Source organism: Heterodontus francisci, chromosome 3, assembly GCF_036365525.1.
Source record: "Heterodontus francisci isolate sHetFra1 chromosome 3, sHetFra1.hap1, whole genome shotgun sequence".
NCBI classification, from domain to species: domain Eukaryota; kingdom Metazoa; phylum Chordata; class Chondrichthyes; order Heterodontiformes; family Heterodontidae; genus Heterodontus; species Heterodontus francisci.
Window position 1 is genome coordinate 21,766,389 of NC_090373.1, and position 16,388 is coordinate 21,782,776.

A 16,388-nucleotide genomic window follows, 5' to 3' on the forward strand; every position below is an offset into this window, starting at 1 on the left:
CTCAGAGCATCTGTTATTTCCTCCCCGGCTTCCTTTAACAACCTGGGATGCAATCCATCCGGCCCTGGCGATATATCCATTTTTAAGGATGTCAGACCCTCTAGTACTTCCTCTCTCATTATGCTTATCATACAAGGGTATATCGAGGGTAACTAGGGATGGGCAATAAATGCCAGGGACGCCCACATTCTGAATGTGTATATGAAAAAGATGCTCTACTTCCAAAATCTTTATCAATGTGTTAATCTGTTTGCAACTTACATGGAAAGCTTTGCATTTCTCTTCCTTCAGCTGTTTTTCAACTTCCACATGACGTGCCAATCGATCCAATGTCGACAGAACTCTTGCCTTTTGCCAATCAATGTGATCCTTTGGTTTCTGTGTTGTTTGTGAAAAAAAATACACAAAACAGCAATTGTTGCCAAGGTTTTTTTTACAAAGAAAGTGAAAACAAATAGAAACATTTGTTCCAAAATTTCATCAAAGCAGATTTATTTTTTAAATTCATTCTCAGGAACATGGGTGTCACAAGCATTTACTGCCCATCACCTAACACCCCAGAGGTGGTGGCAGTCCTTCTTGAACCACAGTGGTTTTAAAGGATGATACAGAAGCAGGTCATGCTATCCAGCACGTCTGTGTCGTTTCTTTGGTAGACATATCCAACTAGTCCACTTCTCTGCTCTTTCCCCATAGCCTTTCAAGTATTTAATCAATTCCCTTTTGAAAGTAACCAGTGAATCCACACCCACCATCCTTTCAGGCAGCGTATTCCAGGTTACAACAACTTGCAGCTTAAAAGAAAGTTTCACGTCACCTCTGGTTCCCAACCCTCCTGCCACTGGAAGCAGTTTTCCCTTATTTATTCTATCAAAACCAATCATGATTTTGCACATCTCATCAAATCTCCCCTTAACCTTCTCTACTCTAAAGGGAACTGCAGTTTCTACAGTCTTTCCACTGAGGTCCTTCATTCCCAATACCAGTCTAGTAAATCTCCTCTGCACCCTCTCAAGGCAGTGACATCCTTCCTAAAGGGTGGTGCCCAAAACTGAACACAATACTCCAGCTGAGGCCTAATCAGCGTTTCATAATGGTTAAGCATAATTTCGTTCCCTTAGTACTCCATTAATAAAGTCAAAATCAACAGGTATACCTACCCCACATGGACTGCAGTGGTTCAAGAAGGCAGCTCACTACTACCTTCTCATGGGCAATTAGAGATGGACAATAAATGCTGGCCTAGCCAGCGACACCCACATTCCCAGGAACGAATAACAATAAAATGCCATATGCTTTTTTCTTTAAAAAAGAATCCTTTTCAAACTGTCCGACTGTCTTCAAAGACTAAAGTACGTACACCCTAAGGTCTCTTCCTGCACCCTCTTTAAAATTGTACCATTTAGTTTATTCTCTCGTCCAAAATGCATCACTTCACACTTTACTGTATTAGATGTAATCTGCCATGCATCTGCCCATTTCACTAGTCTATATCCTCCTGAAGTCTGTGCCCCTTTGGTACCCAAGGATCTATCCTTGGCCCCTTATTTCTCATCCACATGCTCCCCGTCAGTGACATCATCCGAAAAGAGAGTCCGATTCCACAAGTAGGCAAGACGACACCCAACTCAACTTCACCACCACCTGTCTTGACCACTCCACTGTTTCCAAGTTATCACACTGCTTGTTCAACATCCAGCACTGGATCAGCAGTAATTTCCTGGTCTTCAGTCCCTTTCACAAATTCCATCCCTTGCCACCTGACTCCATCCCTCTCCCGAGCAATTGTCTCAGACTGAAGCAGACTTTTTGCAACTTTGGTGTCCCATTCTAAAGCCTGGCTCGGGCATAAAATTAAAACCCGACCTGGGCCCGAGCTGACCAGGCCAACCCGAACCTGAACCCTTTAATTTTTTTTCGCGCCCAACCTGACCAGACACAAATCTCCTTCATCTGTTCCAGCAGCAGGCTATTCCTGCAGCTGGAGTTGTGGGGCATCATGGGTAAGTCTGATCCCATGACTTCCCCGAAGCAGTGCCCAGTCTGATCCAACCCGAGCCCGAATGCTGGACTTGGAATTTCAACCCGACCCAAACCTGACACATGTAGTCGGGTCGCCAGGCTTTAACCCATTCGACCCTTGGATGAGCTTTCAACCACATATCTGCACCTTTACTAAGACTGCCTATTTCCTCCTCCATAACGTCACCTGACTCCACCCAGCCTCAGCTCATCTGCTGCTGAAACCTTCATTCGTGCCTTTGTCACCTCTAGACTATTCCAATGTACTCCTGGGTGGCCTCCCACATTCTACCCTCCGTAAACTTCAGATCATCCAAAACTCTGTTGCCTGTATCCTAACTTGGACCAAGTCCCATTTTCCTCTCACTTCTGTGCTCGCTGACCTACATTGGCTCCCGGTCCGGCAACACTTCAATTTTAAAATTCTCATCCTTGTTTTCAAATGCTTCAACCCTCCCTATCTCTGCAATCTCCTCCAGCACTGAAATCCTTCGAGATCTCTGCACTCCTGCAATTCTGGCCTCTTGCGCATTTCCAATTTTAAATAACACCACCATTGACGGCCCTGCCTTCAGCTGCATAGGTTCTAAAGCTCTTGGATTCTCTCCCAAAACCTCTCTGCCTCCTTTTAGATACTCTTAAAAGCTATTTCTTTGTCTAAGCTTCTGGTCAGCCGTCTTAATAACCCCTTAAGTGGTTAGGTGTCCAATTTCTGTTTGATAATGTTGCTGTAAAGTACCTGGAAACATTTCACTGTGTTAAGGGTGCTATATTAATGGAAGTTGCTATTGTTAATATCTTCCTCATTGTTTATTACATTTCCAAGCTTCAAGTCGTTTGCAAACTTTTAAATGATGTCTTGTATACCCAAATCCAGGTCGTTTATCTATCAAAAATATAAATAAGTGGCAGGTAACATTCATGCCACATAAGTGGCAGACAATGTCCATCTAAAACAAGAGACTAATGACATTCCACAGCATTACCATTGCTGAATCCCCTACCATCAACATCCTGCAAGGAGTGGGGGGGGGAAAACGAACCATTGAACAGTAACTTAACTGGACCAGTCACATAAATACTGTGGCTGCAAGAGCAGGTCACAGGCTGGGTATTCTATAGCAAGCAACTTACTTGACTCCCCAAAGTCTTTCTACTACCTACAAGTCAGGAATATATTCCATTGGAATTTTTGATTATTTTCTGCGCCTGTCCATGACATTGTAATGATATATGTACCTGGACCACCAAGTCTCTTTGGACCTCCACTGTTTCTAGCTTTCCATCATTTAAAAGGTACTCTTTCCTATCCTTTTTAGGTCTAAGGTGGATGGCCTCACAATTGTTCACATTGAAATCCATTTGCCAGTTTTTCCCATTCATTTAATCCATTAATTTTACACTGCTTATAATGCTGCCAATCTTCACACCATTGGCAAATTTGGATATGTGACTTTCTATCCCATCATCTAAGTTGTTAATAAATATGGCGAATTGTTGAGGCCCAAACACAGATCCTTGCGGGACACCACTAGACGGATCCTGCCAATCAGAAGTACCTGCCCACTATCCCTACTCTCTGTCTCCTGAAGCTCAGCCAATTTCCTAAGCCAGGTCAATAATCTGTCATGACCTTCAACTTTAGCTAACATTCTCTTATGAGGGGCTTTATATAATGCCTCTGGAAGTCCATAGCAATAACATCCAGAGACAGTCCCATTTACTACTTCAGTCACTTCAATAAATTCCATCAGATTCATCAGGCATGATCTACCCTTTATAAAAATACGTTGGCTCTCTCTGATCAGCTGAAAATGTTCAAGGTGTTCAGTCACCCCATCCTTAATTACAGACTTTAGTAATTTCCCAACAATGGATGTAGGCTAACTGGTCTACAATTCCTGGGTTTTCTTCCCACCTTCCTTAAATGGTGGAGTGACATGCACAATTTTCCAATCTAAAGGAACAGTTCCCAAACTGACAGCTTTACAACGCAACATCAACCACACTACCCTCATCAGCCCTCTCCATTATTTCATCAAAGAACTCAACAACTTTGTCACTTGCTAGGACAAAAATGTTTGGTGACTTTCTGTTTTGGGAGGCAGTAATTTAGTGCCAGAGATCTTTTACATTATAAGCCACAGGTGAAAAATTAAGTTCTGGTGCTTTCTTTTGTATGATCACTGTAAGGAGCCTCCGCAGATTATAATGATGAGAACATTCTGTTGGAAATCATTCAGATTAGTATGTGTTCGTTGGTCACTGCCTTAGAGTTTAAGAGTGAACCATCTTGAAGACTGAAGGGCCGGGCGTACATTTGTTAGATCCAAATCTGATTCCCAAGTTGAAGCTGAGTGGTCTGTCCAGTTTTATTCTTCCTGTAATTTTTTTGTCAGGGTTGAGGCCTCTGGTGGGTCTGTCCTGCCAGTGGGATATGGCATACCCAAGGATGCTGATGGAGTCTAGAACATTGGCTATATGATTTGGTGAGTATGACTGTGGCAGGCTGTTGCTTGACTAATCTGTGGGACAGCTCTCCCAATTTTGGCACAAGTCCCCAGATGTTAGTGAGGAGAGCTTTGCAGAGTTGACTGGACAGGTTGTGCCTTTGCCCGACACCCAGGTCGATGCTGGGTGGCCCAATTGGTTTTAATCTCACAACTTTTTGTGGAGGTTTGATACAACTGAGGAGCTTACTAGGCCATTTGTGAGGACATTCAAGAGTCAACCATATTGTTGAGACTCTGGAGTCACATGTTGGCCAGCAGGTTTCCTTCCATGAAGGACAGTAGCAAACCAGATTGATTTTTTACAACAACCCAAGAGCTTCATGGTCACTCTTTCTTTACTGATAGTTTATTTCCAGAATTTACAGATTTTAATTTTTTAAAAAAACCACAGTCAAATTCTAAAACTTCCACTATGGGACCTGAACTTGCGTTTGCTCGATTAGTCCAGGTCTCTGATTACCAGTCCAGTAATGCCGCTGTGCCCAATTTCAAAGGTCTTCATCATCTAATACCCCCAAAACCACTGGATCATATCATAACTGGATCACAATGAAACAATGAAAGCTCAATCACCAGGTCAGCTTCACTCTTTTGTACAAAATCTGGTGCATAGTTCAGGGTTTTCTTCCTCATGATCTAAATCAAATGGTAAAGAAAGTTTCTACAACAACTGCTCGCATTTGTATAGCGGCTTTAATGCAGTAAAATGCTCCAACCCTTCGGAGCCAATTTAGCATTTACACTGCTGCTGCCCCTTTAATCTGATGGGCGTCGATATTGCTAACAAGTCTATTATGTGGCATTTTAACAAACCAAACCTCATGCATGTATGTGGTGGACTGGGAAGATTTTAAGCCTTGCTAAACTTAGCGATTGGCAGATCTGATGAGCTTACAAGGATGGAGAAATGATAGGAGTGGTTCTGGTGGGGAGGCAAGGCGAGTTGGCAAACCAAACACAGAAGTTTCGTTTGAACAATTTGATACTTTTGTTTAACCCAATTTGCCCATCTCACACAAGCACAAACTAGAATGAGCTTTTCTGCTGGGACACACAGGGAGCAATGTTTTCAAGAAGGAGTTAGATATCGCTCTTGGGTCTAAAGGGATCAAACGGTATGGGGCGAAAGTGGGAACAGGCTACTGAGTTGGATGATCAGCCATGATCATAATGAATGGTGGAGCAGGCTCGAAGGGCCAAATGGCCTACTCCTGCTCCTATTTTCTATGTTTAATGGAAATATACTGGTATGGTAGCAGCAATGAGGGACTTCAATTATGTGGAGACTGGAGAAGCTGGGATTGTTCTCCCTAGAGCAGAGAAGGTTAAAGGAAGATTAACAGAGGTGTTCAAAATTATGCAGGGTTTTCATACTTTCTCCCTATCGACTGTTTCCACTGGTAGGAAGGAGGCAGGTAACCGCAGGACACAGGTATGAGATAACTGGCTAAACAGCCAGAGGTGAAATGAGGAAAAAATTCTTCACACATCAACTGATAATGATTTGGAATGCACTGCCTGAAAGGGCAGTGGAAGCAGATTCAACAGCAACTTTCAAAAGGGAATTGAATAAACACTTGAAAAAGAACAAATGTGCAGGGCTATAGGGATAGAGCAGGAGAGTGGAACTAATTGGATAGCTCTACCAAAGAGTCGGCACAGGCAGGATGCGCTGAATGGCCTCCTTCTATGCCTTAAGATTCTATGAAAAGTGACTAAATAAAAAGGATATTTGTCAACATTTAACATGATGATCAAATTAGGTTGCATTTGAATTTGCATTCACATCTCAGGACATTCCAAATTGGTGCAAAGTCATATTTGGTTTTATAAGCCATTTTGCACAAAGTAAGGTCCCATAAACAGTAATGAGATGACTGACCAATTAATCTATTTTGATGCTGTTGTTGATGCTGATAAAATCTTGGCCAGGGCACCAGGGTGAACTCCCCTGCTCTTCTTCAAATTGGTGCTCTTGGATCGTTTACGTGTGGCTGAGGAGGCAGACAAGGTTTTGATTCAAGGTCTCATCCAAAAGACGATACCTCCAACAGTGCCCTCCCTCAGTACTGCACTGAGCTGTCAGCCTTGTGTGCTCAAGTCCTGGTGTGGGTCTTGAACCCACGACCTTCTGACTCAAGAGAGTGCTACTGCCGGCCAAGCTCACACCATAGACAAGATGTTTGAAAATCTACTCACTGAATAAATTATCTCCTGCAACAGATCCCAGATGTGTCTGCTGATTGCCAGATGGATTTTATTTTGAGCTGGAATCCAGGAAATAAGAGGTGATTCATGCAATGAGATTGAGGTGTTGCTGACTAGGTATGTCACCGAGCAGGTGATTTCACTTACCGCAATGAGGCAAAAAGAAGTTGATTGCCAGGGCCTGAATATGGGAACACCTCTTTAAAATCAACAGCAGCTGTGGATCAGATAGATGGCATTTGTGCTTTAGTGTTCAAGGAGCTTCTACACAGAAAAATTCACAGCGGTATAGGGAAAGAGTAAGGGGATTGGGATGATTTGGATACTTCTACCATAGAGCCAGTACAGACACAACGGTCAAATGGTCTCCTTCAGTACTGTATCATTCTACAATTAGAGGTTAGCTACCAAGGAATAGCACAGAGCGGCTAAGGAGCAATGATTTTTAGAGGAATAGTTGCACTTTTATGCCAGAGATCTCTAAGGCAGGCCGGTACAGTGACCAACAAACATTACTAGTCTGAATGATTTCCAACAGAACGTTTTCACCATTATAATCTGCAGAGGCTCCTTACAGTTACCATACAAAAATAAGGATCAGGAATTAATTCTTCACCTGTGGCATATAGTTTCTGGCACAAAGTTACCGTATCACAAACAGAAAGTCACCAGATGTTTTAGTCAGAGCACAAGATCCAACATTTACATACATAGAATCTACATAAGTGAAACAGGCCATTTGGCCCAACTAGTCCGTGCCAGTGTTTAAGCTCCACATGAGCCTCTTCCCGCTTCTCTTCATCTCACCCGATCAGCATATCCTTCTATTCCTTTGTCCCTCGTACGCTTATCCAGCTTCTCCCTTGAAGGCAATTCTGCTGTGCGTCTCAACTACTCCTTGTGGTAGCGAGTCCCACGTGCTAACCAGTCTTTGGGTAAAGAAATTTCTCCTGAATTTCTTATTGGATTGATCAGTAACTAATATCCTCTCCACAAGTGAAAGTAACATCTCCATGTCAGCCCCTGTGAAACCCCTTTATCATGATCAGTATGATGTACTCACCTTGCGCTGTACAGTGTTCCCTTCACTGTCTTCATCACTTGATAGATCGATACATTCCAACACAGGCCTTATTGGTTGCTCCTTTTATCACAAAAGAGTAATTAGTCCACAGACATGTTTTAACACAATTTGCTGCACTAGCCCTGACAGTTGCTGTATCACAAACACCAAAACCATTCCAGTGCAGGAGGTATTGCCCAGCTACAGGACCAATGTTTCAGACAAAAAAGATGCAAAATAAGTGAGCGCATTGAGATAGTGAAAAATACAATCAGGTTTCCCGCTGCCATTGAGATACTTGAGAGTAGGTGCGCCCCATTAGGCTACTTCAGTGACATTACTGATGGGGAGCACCTTGAGTCTTTATCCACTCTCTAACACCCACTCTCCACCACCCACTCTCCCAAATTTAAACAAAACAAAAAGACATTTTTAAATAATTTTGTTGCAATAGCAATCTCAATTGTACGACTGTGTCTCTGGCTCCATCGCAGTCAGTTCACTGCAGAACCAGAAAACCAGGTGACCAATTGGGAAACCTCCATCAGACCCCAGCCAACTGAGAGGAACTGACCTGAGGAACAGTATCGTCACGCAACACTTGAGATTTTTTTCTATTATTGACAATGAAACAGAGCAAGAACCCAAAAAGATACTACAAAAGCCAAAACTGAAGACCACCACAACCCCACACTGTTCCTAACTTACAGAATGAGCATATAATTGGCAAATTCACTTCAGTCTTGGTAAGTCAGAGGTAATAAAGTCACATATGCCTTGGAAAATAAATGTCTAAGTAGGATAGAGGAGCAAAGGGATCAGGGGCGGGGTACAGATATATATCACTAAATGTGGTGATGCAGCTAATGAAGCCATTAAAAAAAACAAACAGCACTGGGGCTCATTTCTCGAGAGATAGAATTGAAAAATGAAGTTATGTTACAAATGTATAGAACCTTGGTTGGACCAGACTTGAAGTACTGTCCACATCTTCACCTCAACTCATCACGTCCTCTCTCCTCTGAGTGCACTTCCCTCTTACCCTCCCTTTAAGCTCGCTCTCTCCACGTAAACCCTCAAAGCCACATTCACAGCCATCTCACGTGGCCTCATTATTTCCATTGTATCAATCACAGATAAGGCCATCTCTGATCTCTTCCTTGTATCACTTTCCACCCACATCCCCCTTCCACATCATAACCCTACCTCCTTCTGTATCTGCCCTTGGAAAACTCTTCACACATTTCACTTACAACTACACTTCCAAAATTCCAACGTCTAGCCTTTGGCCCTCCATTTTCCACATTTCTAAACGCATCTATGTGCTCAACCATACCCTCACCTTCACTTTTGATGCCAGAGTCCCCAATAAAACCTTGACATTCTCTCACCCTGGCCATTCCCCTCGGTAAGGCCCTCATCTCTGCTCCCTTACGTCCAAGGGACACAGACTTGAAAGGATATGGTAGACAGCTGGTTTGGCCATCAACCGCCAGATCTGGCTGGAACACATAAAACACAATCAGCTCCTGCTCTTGTCTGCTAAAACTGCTCACTCTTCCAGCATCATCCTGGAACGCAAAGATAACCCCCAGCTTCTTTTCTCTACTGCAAACCATCTTCTTACACCCCTCTCCCTCCACCCTCACCTCAAAGTGTGAGGAGCTCATGGATTTCTTTGTCACTAAGATTGAAACCATCCGATCAGCTGACTCTGCCATGTCTCTCCCTTCCACGAGCCCACTTGGCCAAACTTCCTGAGGCTGCAGTTTCCGTCCTACTGGGGCGGCACAGTGGCGCAGTGATTAGCACCGCAGCCTCACAGCTCCAGCGACCCGGGTTCAATTCTGGGTACTGCCTGTGTGGAGTTTGCAAGTTCTCCCTGTGTCTGCATGGGTTTCCTCCGGGTGCTCCGGTTTCCTCCCACAAGCCAAAAGACTTGCAGGTTGATAGGTAAATTGGCCATTGTAAATTGCCCCTAGTATAGGTAGGGGAATATAGGGACAGGCGAGGATGTGGTAGGAATATGGGATTAGTGTAGGATTAGTATAAATGGGTGGTTAATGGTCGGCACAGACTCGGTGGGCTGAAGGGCCTGTTTCAGTGCTGTATCTCTAAATCAAAATCAAATCAAATCTCATGCCCTCTCTGAGCTCATCTTGTCCACGAGACCCACCTTCTGCTCCCTCGATCCTATTCCCACTAAACTGACCACCCAACTTCCCCTCCTGATCCCAATGTTAGCTGATATTGTTCATGGTTCTCTCTCTTTCCTGTCCTCAAAAAAAACCCTTGCATTTATATAGCACCTTTAATATAGAGCATCCCAAAGGCGCTTCACAGGAACAGTATCAATCTAAATTTGACACCAAGCCATATAAGGAAATAATACAACAGAGAGATCCGTGTTAAAAAAATGTATTAAAAGCAGGAAAGCGAGATAGAGACACAGCCAGGTTTAGGGAGGGAATTCCAGAGCTAAGGGCCTGGGAAGCAATTGCAGAAAACAAAAACTGTGACAAGGAATGGAGTAGGCCAGCATGCAACCACCACTGGGTAAATGGACATATTTCTGCATGAAGCTGGGAGAGAAGGGCTTCCCTATTTGGTACTTCAGGGCAACCTCCCCAGATGACAGCAGAGCGCCATTCTTAGCAGCAGGTGATACTCGCACTGACCATTACTACATGTAGGACTAGTGAGGACGAAAAAAAAAGACAAAGCAGCAAAAATTGGCACAAATAAAGCAAACTGCCATGGAAAGACTACCCAACAGCATCATGTATCTCATGACGGCCCAAAGATGGGATGCCACCAAGTGTATTTGCACTCTTCACCCATGCCACGCCCTCACACAACCTTACAAATTCTTCCTTTGCAATTCACGCATACTCATACATCTGGAGGGCACGCCTTCAAGATTCAAGGTAGAATTAAAACCTTTAGCACACTTGCAACTTCCAAGATAATTTTGAAATTACCTTACCTGCATGCTGACTGCTAAGTCTAGTTGGTGTGCAGGTTATGCACTGCTGTCACTGGGTATGTTTCCAATCTCTCAAAATGGGTTGTCTGTTGGCCTAACATGATAGCACTCCAAGGTCACAATCCTGAACAAAGGCATCCCTTGGTCAAGCACCGGAGCCAATGGCACATGTCTTCCGACATGCCCAAAGGAATTCCAGCATTGTCACTGGACACACCTAGGTGGGGTCTACCTAGCAGCCTCACATAAAGCCAGACCTCCCACAGTAATTCATCTCCTCCTTATACTCCAGCTCCTCGAGGGCAAGAGGAATTCCAAAAGAATGCCCAATACATTAGTAGGGGTCCCTTGACTGTTGATAAATAGGGGGGAGGGAGAAGCAGCAAAATTAAGAGTAAGACGCCATTACAAAAATGCTCCTCAATAAATGCGACAGAATCAAACAAAAAAAATGCAACAAACAAGTCAGCCAACCCAGGGAGACACAGCATTTTTCCACGCTGTATCACCAAAACAGAGTACAGGAGTCTGCTAAGTCCAGACCTTAAGCACGGAATCTAATTCTCGACTGAGCCTCAAAGGGGACGGTTAGCTCACAGAAGGTGGTTCAGAGGATAACTAGGAAAATGATCTTGAACACCAAAGTAATTTAGAGTGACTGAGAGCCTGATTGGTGCTATGCCCCTCCCCGAAGGGTGTTGTGTCCTTACCACTCTTTGGTGCTGTGTCGGGTGACATCGCACTGGAGCAGAAAATCACAGCAAGATACAGGGAACAGCTGCCCCACCTCCACTTGCATGAATTAGAGACATTTCCCAAAGTGTGTCCCATGATCAAGAGAGGAGAGAGAAAAACAGACCATCCATTCAGAAAAATGCACAGCATTAGAATACTTACACTCACAAATATCACTTCATCTTCATTTTCATTTTTTTCTGCTGACATTCGCCCATCGCTGGACGACATGATGGGAAACAGGAATCTACACAGGGAAAGATGGCAAAAAATATTGGTAAGTTGTTTTCCAACACCTTTGAAAATTATTGAAGCACTACCTCGCAGACTCATCTAAATACCTGCTTTCTATCCATGGGCCACCATTTCTAAACCAAGCTTAAAAAGCAAAATAGTCATTTAAAATTGTCTCTGTCAGTAACATTATCTTGGTACAAGTTTGCCATATCGTTCCTTGAAATTACTTTCTATACTTATGCAATGTCCCAAGATCCTCCCTCAGCTTCCCCTCACACAAAAGTCAACAAGCTCTTAAAACTCAGGTTTGGTCGACTTTAGTGGCATCATATACTCTGGACCTTGATATTCTCATAGGAACAGGAAGAGGCCATTCAGCCCATTGAGCCTGCTTAGCCATTCAATTAGATCATGGCTGATCTGTACCATCCACTTGCCTTGGTTCCGTAACCCTTAATACCCTTGCCAAACAAAAATAATCGATCAGTTCTGAAGAAGGGTCACTGACCCGAAACGTTAACTCTGCTTCTCTTTCCACAGATGCTGCCAGACCTGCTGAGTGGTTCCAGCATTTCTTGTTTTTATTTCAGATTTCCAGCATCCGCAGTATTTTGCTTTTATATAAAAAAATCAATCTAGTTTTGAAATTTTCAGTTCACCCCCCCCGTCTGAACAGCTATTTTGGGGTGGGGAGCGAGCTCCAGATTTCCACTACCCCTTGTGTGAAGAAACTATAAATACACACAAAATTAATAGTCACTTGGACATAGACAGATTAATTAAAGAAAGCCAGCATGGATTTGTTACGGGCAAATTGTGTTTAACTAACTTGATTGAGTTTTTTTATTGATGAGATAACAGAGAAGGTTGATGAGGGTAATACAGTTGATGTGTACATGGTCGCCCAAAAGGCATTTGATAAAGTGCCATATAACAGGCTTGTCAGAAAGTTACAGCCCACAGAATAAAGGACAGTAGCAGCAAGGAGACAAAATTAGCAGACAAAACAAGGAGCAGTTACAAACGGTTGTTTTTTGGACTGGAGGAAGTGGGGAACTTTTCTTGATATACATTAATTTTTAAAATTCTCTCACTGGATGTGGGCATCGCTGGCTAGGCCAGCATTCACTGCCCATCCCTAATTGCCATTGAGAAGGTGGTGATAACCCGCCTTTTTGAACTGCTGTGGTCCTTGGGGTGTAGGTACACCCACAGTGCTGTTCAGGAGGGACTTCCAGGATTTTGATCCAGTGACAGTGAAGGAACAGCGATACAGTTCCAAGTCAGGATGGTGTGTGGCTTGGAGGGGAACTTGCAGTTGGTGGTGTCCCCATGCATCTGCTGCCCTTGTCCTTCTAGGTGGTAGAGGTCGCGGGCTTGGAAGGTGCTGCTGAAGGAACCTTGGTGCATTGCTGCAGTGCATCTTGTAGATGGTACACATTGCTGCCACTGTGCATCGGTGGTGGTGGTGGGAGTGAACGTTGAGAGTGGCGGATGGGGTGGCAATCAAGCGGGCTGCTTTGTCCAGGATGGTATCGAGCTTGTGTTGTTGCAGCTGCACCCATCCAGGAAAGTGGAGAGTATTTCACCACATTCCCGACATGTGCCTTGTAGATGGTGGACAGACTTTGGTGAGCCAGGAGGCAAGTTACTCACCACAGAATTCCCAGCCTCTGAACTGCTCTTGTAGCCACCGGATTTATTTGGCTGGTCCAGTTCAGTTTCTGGTCAATGGTAACTCCCAGGATGTGGATGGTGGGGAATTCAGAGATGGTAATGCCATTGAATGTCAAGGATAGATGGTTGGATTCTCTCTTGTCTGGGACAAAATGACAATCTCCAACAAGTGCCAGGCATGTAACTTGCCACTTATCAGCCCAGGCCTGAATATTGTCCAGGTCTTGCTGCATATGGACACAGACTGCTTCAGTATCTGAGTCGCCGCAAATGGTGCTGAATATTGTGCAATGATGAGTGCACTCATGACCTAGACTTGGGTGTACATGGCACAAGTTCAAAATTTGCAGATAAAACTTGGAAGTATTGTGAACTGTGGGGAGTATGGTGATAAATTTCAAGAGGACATAGACAGGCTGGTGGAATGGGCAGACAAGTGGTGGATAAAATTTAATGCAGAAAAGCGTGAAGTGATTCATTTTGGTAGGAAGAAAGAAGAGAGGCAAAATAACTTAAAGGGTATAATTCTAAAGGAGTGCAGGAGCAGAGGGACCTGGAGTACGTGTGCACAAATCATTGTAGGTTACAGGGCAGGTCAGGAAAGCAGTTAATAAAGCATATGGGATCCCGGGTTTAATAAATAGTAGCAGAGCAATGGCTACCCGACCCCGACCGGGTCCAATGACGTGTCAGGTTCGGGTCACTTTTGCAGGTCCAGCATTCGGCCTTGGGTCGGACACAGTGACACCCAAGACGTCAAGGCGGGAATCGTGCATTTGGACTCCGCACTAGTCTGCAGTGAGCGATTCCATCCAAGGTAGAGCACAACCTCTTTAATAGAATCAACTGTATTCCGGTGGTCAGGTCGGGCGCGGGAATAAATCAAAGGACTCGGACCGGGTCGGGTTTCATTTGCAGACCTGAGCAGGCCTTTAGCAGAGAGTACTAAAACAAGGGAGTTATGATAAACTTGTATAAAACACTGGTTTGGCCTCAAATGCAGTACTGTGCCCACTTCTGGCCTCCAGACTTTAGGAAGGATGTTAAGGCATTAGAGAGGGTGCAGAAAAGATTCACAAGAATGGTTCCCAGGATGAGGAACTTCAGTTACATGGATAGATTGGAGAAGCTGGGGTATTCTCCCCAGAGAAGATTGAGAGGAGATTTGATGGAAGTGTTCAAAATCATGAGGGGCCTGGACACAGTAACTATGGAGAAACTGTTCCCATTGGCCAAAGCATCCAGAACCAGAGGTCACCGATCTAAGTAAGGGGAGAGGCAAAAGAAGCAACGACATGAGGAAAACCTTTTATATGGAGCGAGTGGTTATAAAGACACACCTTCAAAGTCGTTATTTAAAAATAATCTGCTTGGCGGCAATTGCCTTATGATGGTAAAACAGTTAATAAAAAAGTCAAAATACCTCCCGGCCCCCTGCAACTTGTCTTCTTGGGATCCAGCACTCCTTCCCCCAACTCAGCCTCAATCTCTGCACCAACCTCCAGCTCAACACCAACTTCTTTCTTCACCAGCACCCCGCTAGCAAACTTGCTCACAGTCGAAAAGAGGCTCGGTGCCCTGCTACTGCTGCAGGATTGCACACTACTCTCAGCAAGAAACGCATTGCATTTAGGCCGCAGCGAGGGCTTGTATACGTCTGCTGAATGCTCAATTAATACCGAATTGCTGAATGATTGAATGAATAACAAACACAGTAATAGGATGCCAGCCGCAACCACGAGCAGCTCGCGGTCGCCAGTCAACTCGCTACATGTACATCTGAGACTTGCCCGGAGCGCGGGACCGATCCACCTCCCGCTCCCACTCACTGCGCCTGCGCTGCCGCACAGCGTCAGCCCGCTCCGCCAATTGGCCACCTCCCCCTTCACCTTCCCCTTCCCCTTCCCCTTCTTCTCGCTGCGCCTGCGCTGCCGTCTCCCCTTCTTCTCGCTGCGCCTGCGCCGCCTTCTCCCCCTTTCCCCTGTTCTCTTTGCGTCTGCGTCTGCGCCTGCGCCGCCGTCTCCCGTGCTGCCGCACAGCGTCAGCCCGCTACGCCAATTGGCCGTCTCCCCCTTCCCCTGCTCACTGCGCCGCCGTCTGTCGTGCTGCACACAGAGGCGGTGCCTGGCTCACAATGTGCACGTCAGGTGTGCATGCATCAACAAGCACCAGCCAGGTTGGTGCAAGTGGGTGGATTTTTTTTTTAAAACGCGTGAAAGGTTCTTGCCAATTCAGAAGTCAGCCCAATGTAGGAAATGAATTAATTTGCTGGGAAATTTCCGTTTTATAAATAAGGGATAAAGCTGTTGCACCAAAAATATTTGTTGTAAGTGCCATCCATTGCTCACTGAGGAGCACTCTCACCTCTGAGTCAGAAGGTTTAAGCTCCACTCCAGGGACTTGAGGACGGAATCCAGACTGACACTCCCAGTGCAGTACTGAGGGAGTGCTGCACTGTCGGAGGTGCTGTATGTCAGATGTGATGTTATACCGAGGACTGAGGCCCTCTCAGGTGGACATAAAAAATCCCATAGCATTATTTCAAAAAAGGGCAGGGAAGTTCTCCTCAATGTCCTGGCTATTATTTATCCCTCAACTGACATAACTAAAAAAAAATTGATTATCTGGTCATTTATCTCATTGCAGTTTGTGGGAGCTTAGCTGCTTGAAAGAAAAAAAAAGGACTTGCATTTGTACAGCATCTTTCACAACTGCAAGATGCCCCAAAGTGCGTTACAACCGATGAAGAACTTTGGAAATGTAGTCACTGTTGTAATGCAGGAAACACAGCACTCGATTAATGCACAGCAAGATCCCACAAATAGCACAAGAAGATAATAGGAGCAGAAGTAGATCAAATGGCCCATCGAGCCTGCTCCACCATTTACTATGATCATGGCTTAGCTTGGGCTTCAGTTCCACTTTCCTGCCCATTCCTCATATCCCT

General features: G+C 44.7%; 1 protein-coding gene across 5 annotated transcripts in view; it reads right to left on the bottom strand.

Moving 5' to 3' along the window:
* znf451 (zinc finger protein 451) overlaps window positions 1-15,276 on the bottom strand; it is an 83,512-nt gene extending 68,236 nt beyond the window's left edge. For 4 of the 5 annotated variants that reach the window (XM_068020159.1, XM_068020156.1, XM_068020158.1 and 1 more), the window contains exons 1-4: window positions 14,865-15,276; window positions 11,690-11,774; window positions 7,807-7,887; window positions 262-378 (exon numbers count right to left, since the gene is read on the bottom strand). In XM_068020159.1, coding sequence (XP_067876260.1) covers window positions 262-378; window positions 7,807-7,887; window positions 11,690-11,758 — 267 coding nt within the window. In that variant the 5' untranslated portion in view covers window positions 11,759-11,774; window positions 14,865-15,276. The remainder of the gene's footprint in view (window positions 1-261; window positions 379-7,806; window positions 7,888-11,689; window positions 11,775-14,864) is intronic. The other variant, XM_068020157.1, reaches the window with a different exon arrangement.
* Between the last annotated feature and the right edge of the window lie 1,112 nt (window positions 15,277-16,388).